This window comes from Anguilla rostrata, chromosome 3 (assembly GCF_018555375.3).
Source record: "Anguilla rostrata isolate EN2019 chromosome 3, ASM1855537v3, whole genome shotgun sequence".
Lineage (NCBI taxonomy): Eukaryota > Metazoa > Chordata > Actinopteri > Anguilliformes > Anguillidae > Anguilla > Anguilla rostrata.
The window spans coordinates 52,789,589-52,802,528 of NC_057935.1; the positions used below are offsets into that span (position 1 = coordinate 52,789,589).

The 12,940-nt window shown below is 48.4% G+C and overlaps 1 protein-coding gene across 2 annotated transcripts in view; it reads left to right on the forward strand.

Annotated features, from left to right (window-relative positions):
- stag2b (STAG2 cohesin complex component b) overlaps positions 1–12,940 on the forward strand; it is a 38,752-nt gene that overhangs the window by 23,729 nt on the left and 2,083 nt on the right. For both annotated transcript variants that reach the window (XM_064328179.1, XM_064328180.1), the window contains exons 13-33: positions 102–209; positions 1,619–1,730; positions 2,644–2,761; positions 4,887–4,990; positions 5,358–5,450; positions 5,701–5,790; positions 5,909–6,112; positions 6,347–6,417; positions 6,504–6,591; positions 6,797–6,877; positions 7,553–7,645; positions 7,761–7,935; positions 8,225–8,364; positions 8,460–8,561; positions 8,800–8,948; positions 9,102–9,230; positions 9,582–9,787; positions 10,120–10,378; positions 11,583–11,693; positions 12,004–12,130; positions 12,474–12,551. In XM_064328179.1, coding sequence (XP_064184249.1) covers positions 102–209; positions 1,619–1,730; positions 2,644–2,761; positions 4,887–4,990; positions 5,358–5,450; positions 5,701–5,790; positions 5,909–6,112; positions 6,347–6,417; positions 6,504–6,591; positions 6,797–6,877; positions 7,553–7,645; positions 7,761–7,935; positions 8,225–8,364; positions 8,460–8,561; positions 8,800–8,948; positions 9,102–9,230; positions 9,582–9,787; positions 10,120–10,378; positions 11,583–11,693; positions 12,004–12,130; positions 12,474–12,551 — 2,638 coding nt within the window. The remainder of the gene's footprint in view (positions 1–101; positions 210–1,618; positions 1,731–2,643; positions 2,762–4,886; positions 4,991–5,357; positions 5,451–5,700; positions 5,791–5,908; positions 6,113–6,346; positions 6,418–6,503; positions 6,592–6,796; positions 6,878–7,552; positions 7,646–7,760; positions 7,936–8,224; positions 8,365–8,459; positions 8,562–8,799; positions 8,949–9,101; positions 9,231–9,581; positions 9,788–10,119; positions 10,379–11,582; positions 11,694–12,003; positions 12,131–12,473; positions 12,552–12,940) is intronic.

The window sequence follows — 12,940 nt, forward strand, 5'->3', positions numbered from 1 at the left end:
CGCGGCTTCCGGGAACTTGCGTGAAATGTGCGTTTGGGAAATGCGGCTTTCGTTTCGACGGCCGCGTGCTGAGCGTCCGCCATTTTGCCTTGTGCCCACAGTAGCAGCGATGAAGTTCTCACGGCGGAAGACTGCGAGAGTGTGTACCACCTCGTGTATTCCGCTCACCGGCCAGTAGCTGTGGCGGCGGGGGAGTTCCTCTACAAGAAGTGAGTCGCGTGTTTGACATTTATTCTCAGACAGACAGTCACGTTTTTTCTGAGGCAGTATTTGACGAACGGTGGTCTTAAACAAATGAGATTCCTCATTCCTAGGTTTCCTCGTCTTCCCCCCAGAACAGACCGCTTTAGAGAAGGTAGATAAAGATAGGGAGGCGGAGGCAGGCAGGAGGCGGAGGAGGCGGAGACAGGGCGGAGTCGGAGAGAGAGAGAGCGAATCCTCAGAGGTAACTCGGGGAGCGTGCTCGCTGGAGGCTGTTTAGGAGATTTGTCTTTCTGGCGAAAGCGCGCTGGGCTGTGCAGAACGCCCCCGCGGATCTTCCCGCTGCGAGCGAAATGGATTTAATTTTCAGGCACGAGGATGGGGTCCAAACCCCGTCAAGACAAAGATCAAAGTAACTTTTTTTTTTTTCCCTCCCCCAATTAGTGAGGGTTTTACGCCTGGCTGCTTGAGATGCAAGGGCAGGTTGCCAGATTGTGTTTGAGTTTGGGTGAGCAGAGGCAGCGTCAGGCATCTTGACTAATGCTCCGTGCTCTGTGGCAGAGCTCCTCTTGAGTAGAGCTCTGCCACAGAGCATGGAGCTGTAAGTGGGTCCCCTGGATAGTGCAGAAGCTCTGGGCCTTGGTACAGAGATGTACCCTAAAATGTTCGAGACATGTCAGTGGAGGTGCATTTCAGTCAGTGTCCTCAGCAGCTCTTGTATCTTGCCCTAATGGGACAGGGCTGAACAGGGCTGCGTGTTTAGCTTGCGCTTGCTTATAGGTTAACCATGAATAAGTTTTATCATTAAATCTGGTCTACAAAGTTGGTTAACTGTGCTTGGAATAATATTGATGCGTTCACAGCCATGATCCATTCTTACGTGGGCAAATGGTCTGTCAGCTTTGCTATATTCAATGAAACCGTAACCGTGCGCAATATTATCATTTTCATTCATTATTTAGTTCAGACAGCTGAGGTGTATTATTCATAATAACATTAAAAGTTTGAGAAAATCATTGTGAACAGGCTTGCTTATCTGCATAGCTGCGTTAGCTGCTTTCTCAGTTGAATTTGGCAGTTTGCATTTAGCTTTTGTTCCCCATTTTCTAATTTTAAAAAAATTAGGCTTATTTTCCTGCTCTGCAGGTGAGAGACTTTCTAAAGGCAAGCAAGCAGCACTTCATTATTTTTATTCTTCATTTAACTGATAAAAAAAAACCAAAGTCAAATACAAAATTGGGCATTCTAAAAAAAGAAACAAATTAAAAAAAAACTGTAAATGATAAGGAGGAGTCATCGCGATGGGCAGAGTGTTACTCATACGACCTGGCTGCCCTGTGCAGCTTTGAGGTCAGAGCGTTCACTGTGGCCCGGTCGACTCGTGCTTTACGGTCGCGTTGCGGTTCGTCTTTCCCAGACTCTTCAGTCAGCGCGACCCCGAAGAGGACGGGATGCCCAAGAGGAGGGGCAGACAGAGCCCCAACGCCAACCTCATCAAGACTACGGTCTTCTTCTTCCTGGAGAGCGAGGTATGGCTAACGGCTTCTCTTCACTGGCTTTGCTCTCAAAAGGGTATGGGTGAAAAGCACATTCCATACGTCTCGGCGTGCTGTCATGAGACTGCTCTTTTATGACAACCGCCATCACCTCCTTGCTCGTTCTGCATCGTGACTGTGCTGCGGAAGTGCGGGGGTGGGGCTACGCATTCGGGGGTGGGATCCTCTTGTAGCAGAACTGGTAAGCCATGAGACTGATGAACCCAGGCTGGGCCATCGTGTAGGAAGTTCAGTGCACTGCTGTGTTTACGTTGGAGATTAGCAGCATTCGTTTGTTTTGATAAAGGTTGTTTTGTTTAAATATAGGTTCAGGGGGTCACAGATTCAACTTTACACCACCATTTCTAATGGCTTAAACTTTGCTACGTATGGAAAGAAGGCGTGTGTGTGTGTATTTTATCGATTTTGTTCTGATTATGATTAAAACTGAATGTCTGTAGCAGGAAAAGGCCAATTGTAGAGAGAGGCTTGTAATGTTAGAACAGTGTAACTGAAGGATTGAGGCCGAAGACAGATGTGTATGGCTGTGATGGTGCGCTAACGTGCTATCCTGCCTGTAGCGGCGTCGATGAGGTCACAGACACTGAACTAACATTCTTGTGAGATTTTACAGATAAAAGTAATGCAGCACTAATAGGCTGTTCCCCTTGTAGGGGAGTTGTTGAGTTTAGAAATTGCAGTAAGGCTGTACGGATGCACGCTTCTGCCTGTGGGAGTGTTGATGAGTGTTCAGATTCCAGCAACACGCTAACATGCTGTTTTTCCTGTTGGAATGTTGATGAGTGTACAGATTGCAGCAATGCTGCACTAATGCGCCGTTCTGCTTGTTGGAGAAACGGTGAGGTTTTCTGTGCTAACTTGCCCTTGACCCCTGACCCCCCTGCAGCTCCACGAGCACGCGGCCTACCTGGTGGACAGCATGTGGGACTGCGCGGCAGAGCTGCTGAAGGACTGGGAGTGCATGATCAGCCTGCTGCTGGACGAGCCCCTGCCCGGGGAGGAAGGTAACGGGACAGGAGTCACCCACCGTGATTCACCCAGTCGCGCACAGTACCCGTCATGTTATGTTCCAGCCTCTTTGTACAGATGGATTTCAGTTATTCCTGCAGCTGAGATGCGTCGTCCAGTGGTCTTTGGATCCAGTCTTACTTTTCTACAATAATAATACTAATAACAAATATAGCTGCCAGCAGGAGTGAACAGGGTCCAAGCAGGGTTGAGCAAATCACACATAACTGCACAGTCTTGTGTATCATTTGTCAGGATGTAATGAATGACACAGAATACCTAACTGATCGATCTTGGAATGGAAGGATTTTAAATGCCATCCAGGTAGCTGAGGAGTTGGTTAAAAATATGAAAAATGCATGCTTCATCTGATGGTGGCACTATGGAGCCACAACTATTTATGCTCAGTGTGCTTTGTGGACTGTCACGTCCAGGTCACATGCGCTATTCAGTGGGGGTGAGTCTCGTTAGTATTTTTATCGATACTACTACTACTGTTATCACTACTGCTTTTGGTTTGGTACTTTATCAATTCTTTTATCAGTGGTTTTTGATTACTTTGGAAGAAAAAAGACACATTATTTTTAACAATAAAGAATTGAATAACAAATTATTCTTCTGCAGGGGGGCAGCAGCAGTGGTTTAACTAAGTCACTATTATAGACACTCTAATATCTCACTGACAACAAATGAATAAAATAAACAGTATTTTTTTTTACAGGAGAAGGTTATAAGTTCAAACAAACAGAATGCAGAACTTAGAAAATTAGCTATCCTCTGTCATCCACCCACTCCCAGTAGCTGCAGGCACAAAGGGACTTTGAGCTTGGCTTGGACCGGTGGTAGAGGGAGGAGGGGTGGGCTGGGTCACGGTGGCTGCAGCTTCAGCCTGACCATCTACAATGAGTTGCCAAATCTTTAGAATATGTTTCTAACTAAATAATTAGCTTTCTTTTATCCGCCTATTTTTAATAATTCATTATTAGCCTAGTGAATTCTGTACTTGCGCCTATGCGTACAACATACCTGCAGTGGATGAGAAATGTAGGATTGTGAACAAAGCGGTTGAAAAATCTGTTTGGTTGCTTGGATATCGCTTGTTTTGCCTCCCTTACTGGCAGTTGTTTTATTAGATTTGTGGCAGCAAGCCTTGTCGTCATCAGCTCAAGTGAAATGTAAGCACACTTGAGACCGCTTGTGTCTCGTGCAGCGGAGTTGTTCCATTAAGGCCGTGGGCATTTGGTCATTCCAAATTAGGGTGGGAGAGAGATCCCATTAATGCTATCTGTACCTTGATATCTTACCGGGATACTGAAAAATGCATCTTAATGCAAGGTGTGAACTGGGGCAGTGAGAGAAAGCGGAAAGATTATGTTTGCGATATTCCTGTAAATTCCATGAAACCTGTCGTTATGGAAATCTCACTCCAGTACTTTTTCCAGTACCGATGGCAGAACCAATAACAGTCGGAACTTATGAATACTCCCGGTTTTACTCATTTAGGACTGGTCCTCATTCAGAACCGGGTTTCAGGGGCTTCCCTGTTATTCAGAGGTTAGGCATCGCTTTCCTTTTTGCACATATTCGCCCCAACTTTTCAAAGTACGTCAGCATCCAAGGGGTCTGAATCCTGCGTTTCGCCCATCGATCTCGGACATGTTCATTTTGGCCGTGGACCGCAATATTTTCAATTATGGAAAACAACATGGCAAATTAACTGTGTAAATCTTACTCAGCCCTCTATACTGAGTGTGTAGACGCCATATTTTAATCTCGGTTTAAGAATGCCAGAGCTATGGTAAAAAAAAGGCACAAAAATGTACCTTTCCTGAAGGTGGCGCTATAAAGCATAGAAACTGTGGTCAGAATCCCTCGTCAGAGTCCCAGATATTGTGACAAATCTGTCAAATCGCTGGCATTTCCGCGAGTGTTGGATTCTGCACGACTCGCGGTGTCTGTGTCTTGGCCTCGGGGTTTGTGAGATAGTGGCCAAAATGTAAAATGCCATGTTGCAGCGCCTCCGTGTGGCCGGTGTTGGACGGGTTTTAGTGACTGAGCGGCGGGTGGCATTTGCAAGCTGCCTGCCAGATTTTCCTGAAGCTTCCCCTCCCTGTGTCCCAGCGCTCTCGGACCGGCAGGAGACGGCCCTGATCGAGATCATGCTCTGCACCATCCGCCAGGCGGCAGAGTGCCACCCCCCCGTGGGCAGAGGGACGGGCAAACGGGTGAGACTCCGCCCTCGCAGCGCCGCGCGATGGGCCGCCGCCAGAGTCGCACTTTACACAGTCACCGCTGTTCCAATAAACACCTTAAACTGAAAACATCATATGTACAATCGGTGTTGAGCTCAGCCAAGTGTGTTGCTTATCAGGATAATTTTTTGGCTATAAACTTATCTCATTTTGATGTGTTTTTTTTTTTCCTCAGCCTAATAGCACCTTATTGTAATTATGACTTTGGTGCCTATCATTTCTCTTGGGGTGTTCCCATCATTGCTCTTGGGGTGTTGCATGTTGGCTTAGTAAAGTGCTCCGTGCGGTTAGCCGCGCCTGCGCGGCGGTTCCTTTGATCTCGCTGTAATCTCTTCCTCAGGTTTTGACGGCGAAGGAAAAAAAAACCCAGCTGGACGACCGGACTCGGATAACCGAGCTCTTCTCCGTGGCTCTGCCCCCTCTGCTAGCCAAGGTGTGTGCTTCCCCCTGACCGGACCTGAAGGGTGTAGCGCTGTGTGCCATTCCAGGGTTTACAGTTAGCCGGCTAGTGTACGGAGCCTGTTCAGTACACTGCCATACATGCCTGTCGTTGAATAGTGAAAACTGCCATCATTAGGACTGCTATATTCATCCCTGCACTTAGTGTGTCTAAACTGGTTATTTATCTTCTAAAATGCACACAGGTTTGTATAACGTTTTTTCCTCTTCTCTTTTCTCTCCAGTACTCTGTAGATGCTGAGAAGGTGACCAATCTTTTGCATCTTCCGCAATTCTTCGACCTGGAAATATACACCACAGGAAGATTAGAAAAGGTGAGCGCCGGTGTGCCACAGCACCCCCCACCCGTGACCTCGCCTGGCGCGCGGCGGTTTTAAAGGTCTTTGTCGGATTACCCACGAGCCCCGTGTTCTCGTCTTTCCCCCCCCGCAGCACCTGGAGTCTTTGTTACGGCAAATCAGGGAGATCGTGGAGAAGCACACGGACACGGACGTGCTGGAGGCCTGCTCCAAGACCTACCACGCGCTCTGCAATGAGGAGTTCACCATCTTCAACAGGGTGGACATTGCCCGCAGCCAGCTGCTGGACGAGCTGGTGGACAAGTTCAACAGGCTGCTGGAGGACTTCCTGCAGGAGGTGTGTGTGTGTGTATGAATCTGCGTACATGATAGTGAAGCTGTTTAGGATGTGTCTGTGTTCATGCTGAACCGAATGGACTGAGATTTATGTGTCTGTGTAGTTAGGTGTGTAAGTGCCACTGTTAGAGCTGTATGTGTCTTGGAGGTGTGTTAGTTCAGTTTAAGGTTCAGGGGGGTTACTAAGGAGCTGAGCGAGGTGAACGGGCTGCATGTTGACTGATTTGGTTCTCAGGGGGAGGAGCCAGATGAGGACGATGCGTACCAGGTCCTGTCCACACTCAAGAGGATCACCGCTTTCCACAAGTAAGAGAGAGTGACCGATTTTCCTGCCATTTTGTCTTCAAACGGGCGGTTGATGTTTGACCTGGTTCGTGTCCCCCCTCTCCCAGCGCGCACGACCTCTCCAAATGGGACCTGTTCACCAGCAACTACAAGTTACTGAACACGGGCATTGAGAACGGGGACATGCCTGAGCAGGTGAGCAGCGCTGCGGCCCTTCTCCTCCCACTGAGGGCCAGGAGCCCCCTCTCCACCCTCCGGGGTCCCGGATCCAGAGCCCCCTCCTTCCGCTGAGGCCCTGGGTCCGGAGCCCCCTCTCCGGCCTCTGAGGGCCCAGATCCAGCCCTCCGCCTGTGCGTCTCTAACACCGTCTCTCTCTCTCTCTCTCTCTCCCTCTCTCCAGATCGTCATCCACGCCCTGCAGTGCGCTCATTACGTCATCCTCTGGCACCTGGCCAAGGTCTCGGAGGGCAGCTCCAAAAAGGTGCGTGCTGCTCAAACAAACGGTGCTGCTCTGTGAGCTTCCCGTGCTGGCCTACCCCCTCTCCTTTTTTACCAGTCTTTTATTAAACACACCTTACTCTGACTACTATGACTTTCAAGATGTGTGTCCAACTTCCAAGTGACAACTTTAATTGATATGGCAACATGTGTAAGTACGGCAAAATTACAGTAGCCCTAACAATGTCGGTTTGTACTATGTATAGTTGGAACACTGTGGCTTATGTAATTACATGTCTTAGTCTTTTCCCAAGCGATAACCTCTAAATCTCGTTTAACCTTTAATAATGTTACAGGTGTCTACAGTTTGTACTTGCATTGACATTTTACTTGCCATTTTGTAACGCTTACTTGCCCTAAGTAGGTATAGCAGCTCTAGGAAAAGTACAGACGGCCTCTGCCAAATGGTCTTCAAGTCGCGTCTCAGAAACGTCTATCGGATGTAAAAATAGCATTTCGAAAAAGGAAAAGCAAGAGAACTTGCTTGCAGGTCATTTGGGAGAAGCTGTCAGTCTCTTGTCTTTTCCCTCTGGGATAATGCATGCTAGTCTGAGAGAACTTTTGTTTGGTACCTTTTAATGAACTGTACTGTGTGGGTGAGCTGATGAGGAGGGATTCTGTTTAATCCCTGGCTCGTTCCGTCCCCGTGTCCCTGCAGGAGGACATGGTGACTCTCAGGAAGCAGATGAGGGCTTTCTCTCTGATGTGCCAGCGCTACCTAACAAATGTGAACACCACCGTCAAAGAGCAGGTCTGTATCGGATTCGGTGTCCTCCAGTGTCCAAGCCTCTCTCCGGAGGAGGTGCCGGTCGCCCCCGGCAACGAGCGGGCACGCTCACCGATTGGCTCCCCGGTTTTTCCCGCAGGCTTTCACCATCCTCTGTGACATGCTGATGATCTTCAGCCACCAGATCGTCGCCGGGGGCCGCGACGTCCTGGAGCCGCTGGTGTACACGCCGGACTCCTCCCTGCAGTCCGAGCTGCTCAGCTTCATCCTGGACCACGTCTTCATTGACCAGGACGACGACACCAACAGCGCAGGTGAATCGTGTAGGGACGAGCCGAAGCTCAAGGCCATAGATCTCTTGAACAGCTGCCCTACTGACCTGCCACCTCTCATTTGAAGCAACGGGCTGTTTTGTGTGCTCATTGGTTTGTGCAGTAATCCCTTCCAACCACTAGAGGGAGACAAATCGTTCTTCAGCACGCCTGCGATTTGTGCTTGTGAAATGCAAGCCGTATGATGGACACACTGCGCTGAGCGGTGCAGACGCGATAATGAATGCGATGCGGGATTGTGACGGCTTTCTTTCTCCTGCGCTCGGAGCAGATGGTCAGCAGGATGACGAGGCGGGAAAAATCGAGGCTCTGCACAAGAGGCGAAACCTGCTGGCGGCCTACTGCAAACTGATCATCTACAACGTGGTGGAGATCAACACCGGGGCCGACATATTCAAGCAATACATGAGGGTACGCGGGCCTTCGCCTTCTGTCTGCTGTTAGGGCTCGCCGTTTGCGCTCCCATTCGTTTCCCCTTTAACGAGACTTCTCTGTCCTCCTAACAGTATTACAACGACTACGGGGACATCATCAAGGAAACCATGAGCAAAACGAGGCAGATCGACAAGATCCAGTGTGCGAAGACCCTCATTTTGAGTTTGCAGCAGGTAAGAGCGGTGCCCAAGTTTGTGATCCTGCACGTTTGAGGTGAAATGTGAAATTCTTGTTTGCGCAACCAGTGAATTCACTGAATAAATTCCTTGAATAATATTCTTTCATGTTTGAGTGACTACCAATTTGTCATAGCCCAGATGTGAAGTAAATAAATAAGTGCATAAATTCAGACGTGTATGAACGTGTAGCAGTTACCTTCTCGATGTATGAACACTTGTAATTCTTCTGCAGCTGTTTAACGAGATGCTGTCGGACCTCGGGTACAACTTTGACCGCTCGTCCTCGGCCTTCTGCGGCATCAAGGAGCTCGCCCGCCGTTTCTCCCTCACCTTCGGCCTGGACCAGCTCAAGACCAGGGAAGCCATCGCCATGTTACACAAGTGAGTCAGCCCTACGCGCACCTTTGCCTCAGCCTTTTTGGGCTTTGAACTGCCCTGAAGCTGGGTCAGTTCATATAGAGAACAGAAATGTGTATTTCCGTTTGAGTGACGTTGAATGGGAAACCTTGCAATCTCCGTTTCTCTCTCTTCCAGGGACGGCATCGAGTTTGCCTTCAAGGAGCCCAGTCCGCACGGAGAAGGACACCCGCCCGTTAACCTGGCCTTCCTGGACATCTTGAGCGAGTTCTCCTCCAAACTGATGCGTCAGGACAAGCGCACTGTGTAAGCCATCTGGACGCGCGCTGCTGACGAGCCCTGTTCAGGGACCGCGGCCGCTGTGAAGCCTGAAGGCTCTTCACCGAGAAACGTTTACCGTTTTATCTCTGCGTGGAAAGTGCCTAACAAGCAACCCAAGTGCAAGCACAGGAGAAACTTAGTATCGCTCAGCCCACGCAGTAGGGAGCAATAGGGAATCGCGTATTGGAGTAAATCTCATTGGGCGCCACAGGATTGTTGCGCTTCAGGCAGTTGTGAGAGAGATTTTATGAAGGCTACGCATGCATTTACCCAAATCTGAGAAGAGCTGTATTCTTTGTCTGATGAGCTCTAATGAGCGTGTGTGTGTCCCCACAGCCACGTGTACCTGGAGCGGTTCATGACGTTCCAGATGGCGCTGCAGAGGGAGGACTGCTGGCTCCCGCTCATCTCCTACCGGAACTCCCTGCAGGCGGGCGGGGACGACGACACCATGTCGGTGGTGAGCGGCATCAGCAGCCGCGGCTCCACCGTCAGGAGCAAGAAGGCCAAGCCGGCCACCGGCAAGCGGAAACTGGCCGAAGGTGAGGGGCCGTCGTCCCCTTTCTCAGATACTGGGGCCGCGTCGCTAGGTTAACCCCTTTAAGGTGTACCATCACAAACTTGTGATTAGAATGTTTGTAAGTGTGCATTCTAATGCTGATGTCACGATCACTACTGGTATTTGAAAGCAATAGAATTCTAGAACACTGACTTTGAAAAACATTCCAAAAAAAAAAAACCTCTTCAAAGGGATTAATGGTCTGCAACACTAGTAGGCCATAGAAAGTCTCACGGCTCCTCTGAGCGAATGAGAGCTTGGCGGTACAGGCCAGAGGACGCCCGCGGCTAACCCCTCCCCGTTCCGCCCCCGCAGCCGAGGAGAGCAGCAGCAGCGGCGACAGCATGTGGATGAACCGCGAGCAGACCATGCAGACCCCGGTCATGATGCCCTCGCCGCACCTCACCTCCACCGTCATGAGGGACCCCAAGAGGATACGGCCGGAGGAGAGCTACATGGGGGTGTACGCCCTGCCCCCGGACCAGCAGCAGCAGCAGCAGCAGGCCCAGCAGCAGCAGCACCCCCACCCCCAGGCCCCACAGCCACACCACCATCAAACACCCATGGACTACAAGTAAGCATTCCCTGCCACTCCCGTGGGACCTCTGCAGGGCTAGCCCAGAAACACAGACAGCACTCCTGCATAAGGCAGCATTATCCTCGATTATGCCTTAAAGCTGCACCAGACGACTGTATGAAAGTCGTAGAGCTTTATTCAAAGAACATTATAGTAATGGCTCTGCTTCACACAAAATCTCCATGCCAGTAATATTTACGGATTAATAATATAATTGTGGAGTGATCTAGGAGACGACATCAACTTAGCATTGCATTTCTGTGGTATAAATAATGTACAGGTACAGGAAGGCAATTGAAATACAGCATTTGCACTAGTGGAATGCACACACATGATGTATTTTACCATTTGTATTGGCCTTTTGGATTGGAAATCTAATATTGTTACTCGAGCACCTTTGCAACTTAAATAGACAACCTAGACAACATGGGCTTCCTCTTGCCATTTCTTTATAGCTGTGTGTCAGTGCTCTACATTTTCTGTCGTTTTGCAGGCATACTTATCCAGAGCAACTTACATTCTTTGTTTACTATGACTTTAATAATGGCTGGATGTTTACTAAAGCAATTCAGCTTAAGTACCTTGCTCAAGTTAAGTATAATGACAGTGCCCCCACCTGGGAGTTGAACCAGCAGCCTCAGTCACAAGCCGAGTTCCCTAAAGACCCACTAATGCTCGGTAAAGCTTTTCCTGTTAGACCCCTTTAGCTCTACCCCTGTCCCTAACCATTATTTACCAGCTTTGCTAGCCAGCATCGCTGCCCCAGTTTTAGGCCCACTTGGTAAGCTAACATGCTAAATTCATGTATAAAATGGCTGATTGCAGACTGAATTTCTATGTACTGACATTTAACAGTGAGTGAGACTGATGAAAAGAATTAGATATCGACTTTTTAAATGTAAAGCTGCCATAAATGTGGATCACCACCACATTAGTTGTGAGTTCACTCTCGTTGATGTTACTTCTTTTTCTTCTTTAAATTGCTCTGGAGTGTAAAAAGGTTTCACCTTTGAGCAAGGTACTAAGCTTGAATTGTTTTCATTCAATACCCAACTGTAGAAATAAATAACAGAAGTAGCAATAAAGGACAAATACAGTGGCCCCAGCTTTACGTAATTAGGTCTTTGAAGATGGCGCTAACAGAGGTGTTTGGTAGCCATGGACACGGGCGCTGATTAGTAACTCATCTGTCTGCTTTCAGCACCCAGGTCACTTGGATGCTCGCCCAGAGACAGCAGGAGGAGGTCCGACAGCAGCAGGAGCGAGCGGCTATGAACTACGCCAAACTGAGGAGTAACCTGCAGCACGCCATGTAAGGGCATCCTCCCCCCGTGGACGCGCAAGCGTGCAGACGGCCCGAAACCCAGTAATGGCCGACCCAGGAATCCTCTGTGAAAATTACAATTGGGGAGTGCGATTCGTTATACGCGTCAGCAATTTATCAGTCGGCCCTGTAAGAGTTACAAATGTATGCAGGGAGCGTTAATATGGACCACTGATGGGCCTTCAGACACCTGCCCCAGAGCTGCCCTCCATTTGGGTTTGTCACAACGTTAGTTAAACCAGCATGTGACTGTATGGATGACCGCTCGCCTACTTGTGTTTCTGGAATTTTCCCCCAGTCGCCGTGGAACCGGACTCATGGAGGATGACGAGGAGCCAATTGTGGAAGATGTGATGATGTCATCTGAAGGCAGGATCGAGGACCTCAATGAAGGGATGGACTTTGACACCATGGACATTGACCTGGTATGATCTGCGACTCTGAAGGAACCTTGAATGATGATGAGGTTGACTTTGTCTGTGTTTTGTTAAAAGTGCACACACACGTTCATACATTTTATAGAATCATTGACAGCCAGTAAGAATTTCCTGTCCTGTCCACGTAGCAACCCAACCAAAGCAAAGCGTGTTGTGTTGATGCAAATGTGGCTTCAAATGAAAACATGCCTGAATATATTAACAAAGGAGCTATTAATGTATAGATGAGAACATTTTATTATTTTACTGTTTGTAAAGGGATTATAGTCATTATTTATCCTTCTCATACTTTTCACCGTCTGATATCTTTTTTTTACGTTTTTTTTTACAGCCACCGTCAAAAAATCGCAGGGAGAGATCAGAGCTGAAGCCTGACTTTTTCGACCCGGCTTCAATCATGGATGAGTCTGTAAGTCTTCTGTGTGCTAACCCGATTTCATTTTATCGTGTGTGCAGTTAGCCTGTCTGAATTTAGCTAGCCGACAACCCTCTCTCTCTCAAAAACACATTCTCTGATGTGAGGGTTTTCCAGAGTGTGTGTACATTAGGTGCACACTCTTATCCCCACAAGATGGCACTAAATGTTATTAAAGAGTAGATTAAGCAGAAATTGCTTAATTGTTTCAGAAATTTAAATCTGAAGTCTTAATTCTAATAATGAGGACGGGGTATTAATGTGCAGGAACTAACTTTACATTAAATTAGGTATATTATGTTGTGTTAAAATTGTAATGCCAGAGCTGAAATGGTTAGCAACTTTGAACTTGCTGTATCCGATGCAAACAAACGCTGAATTTT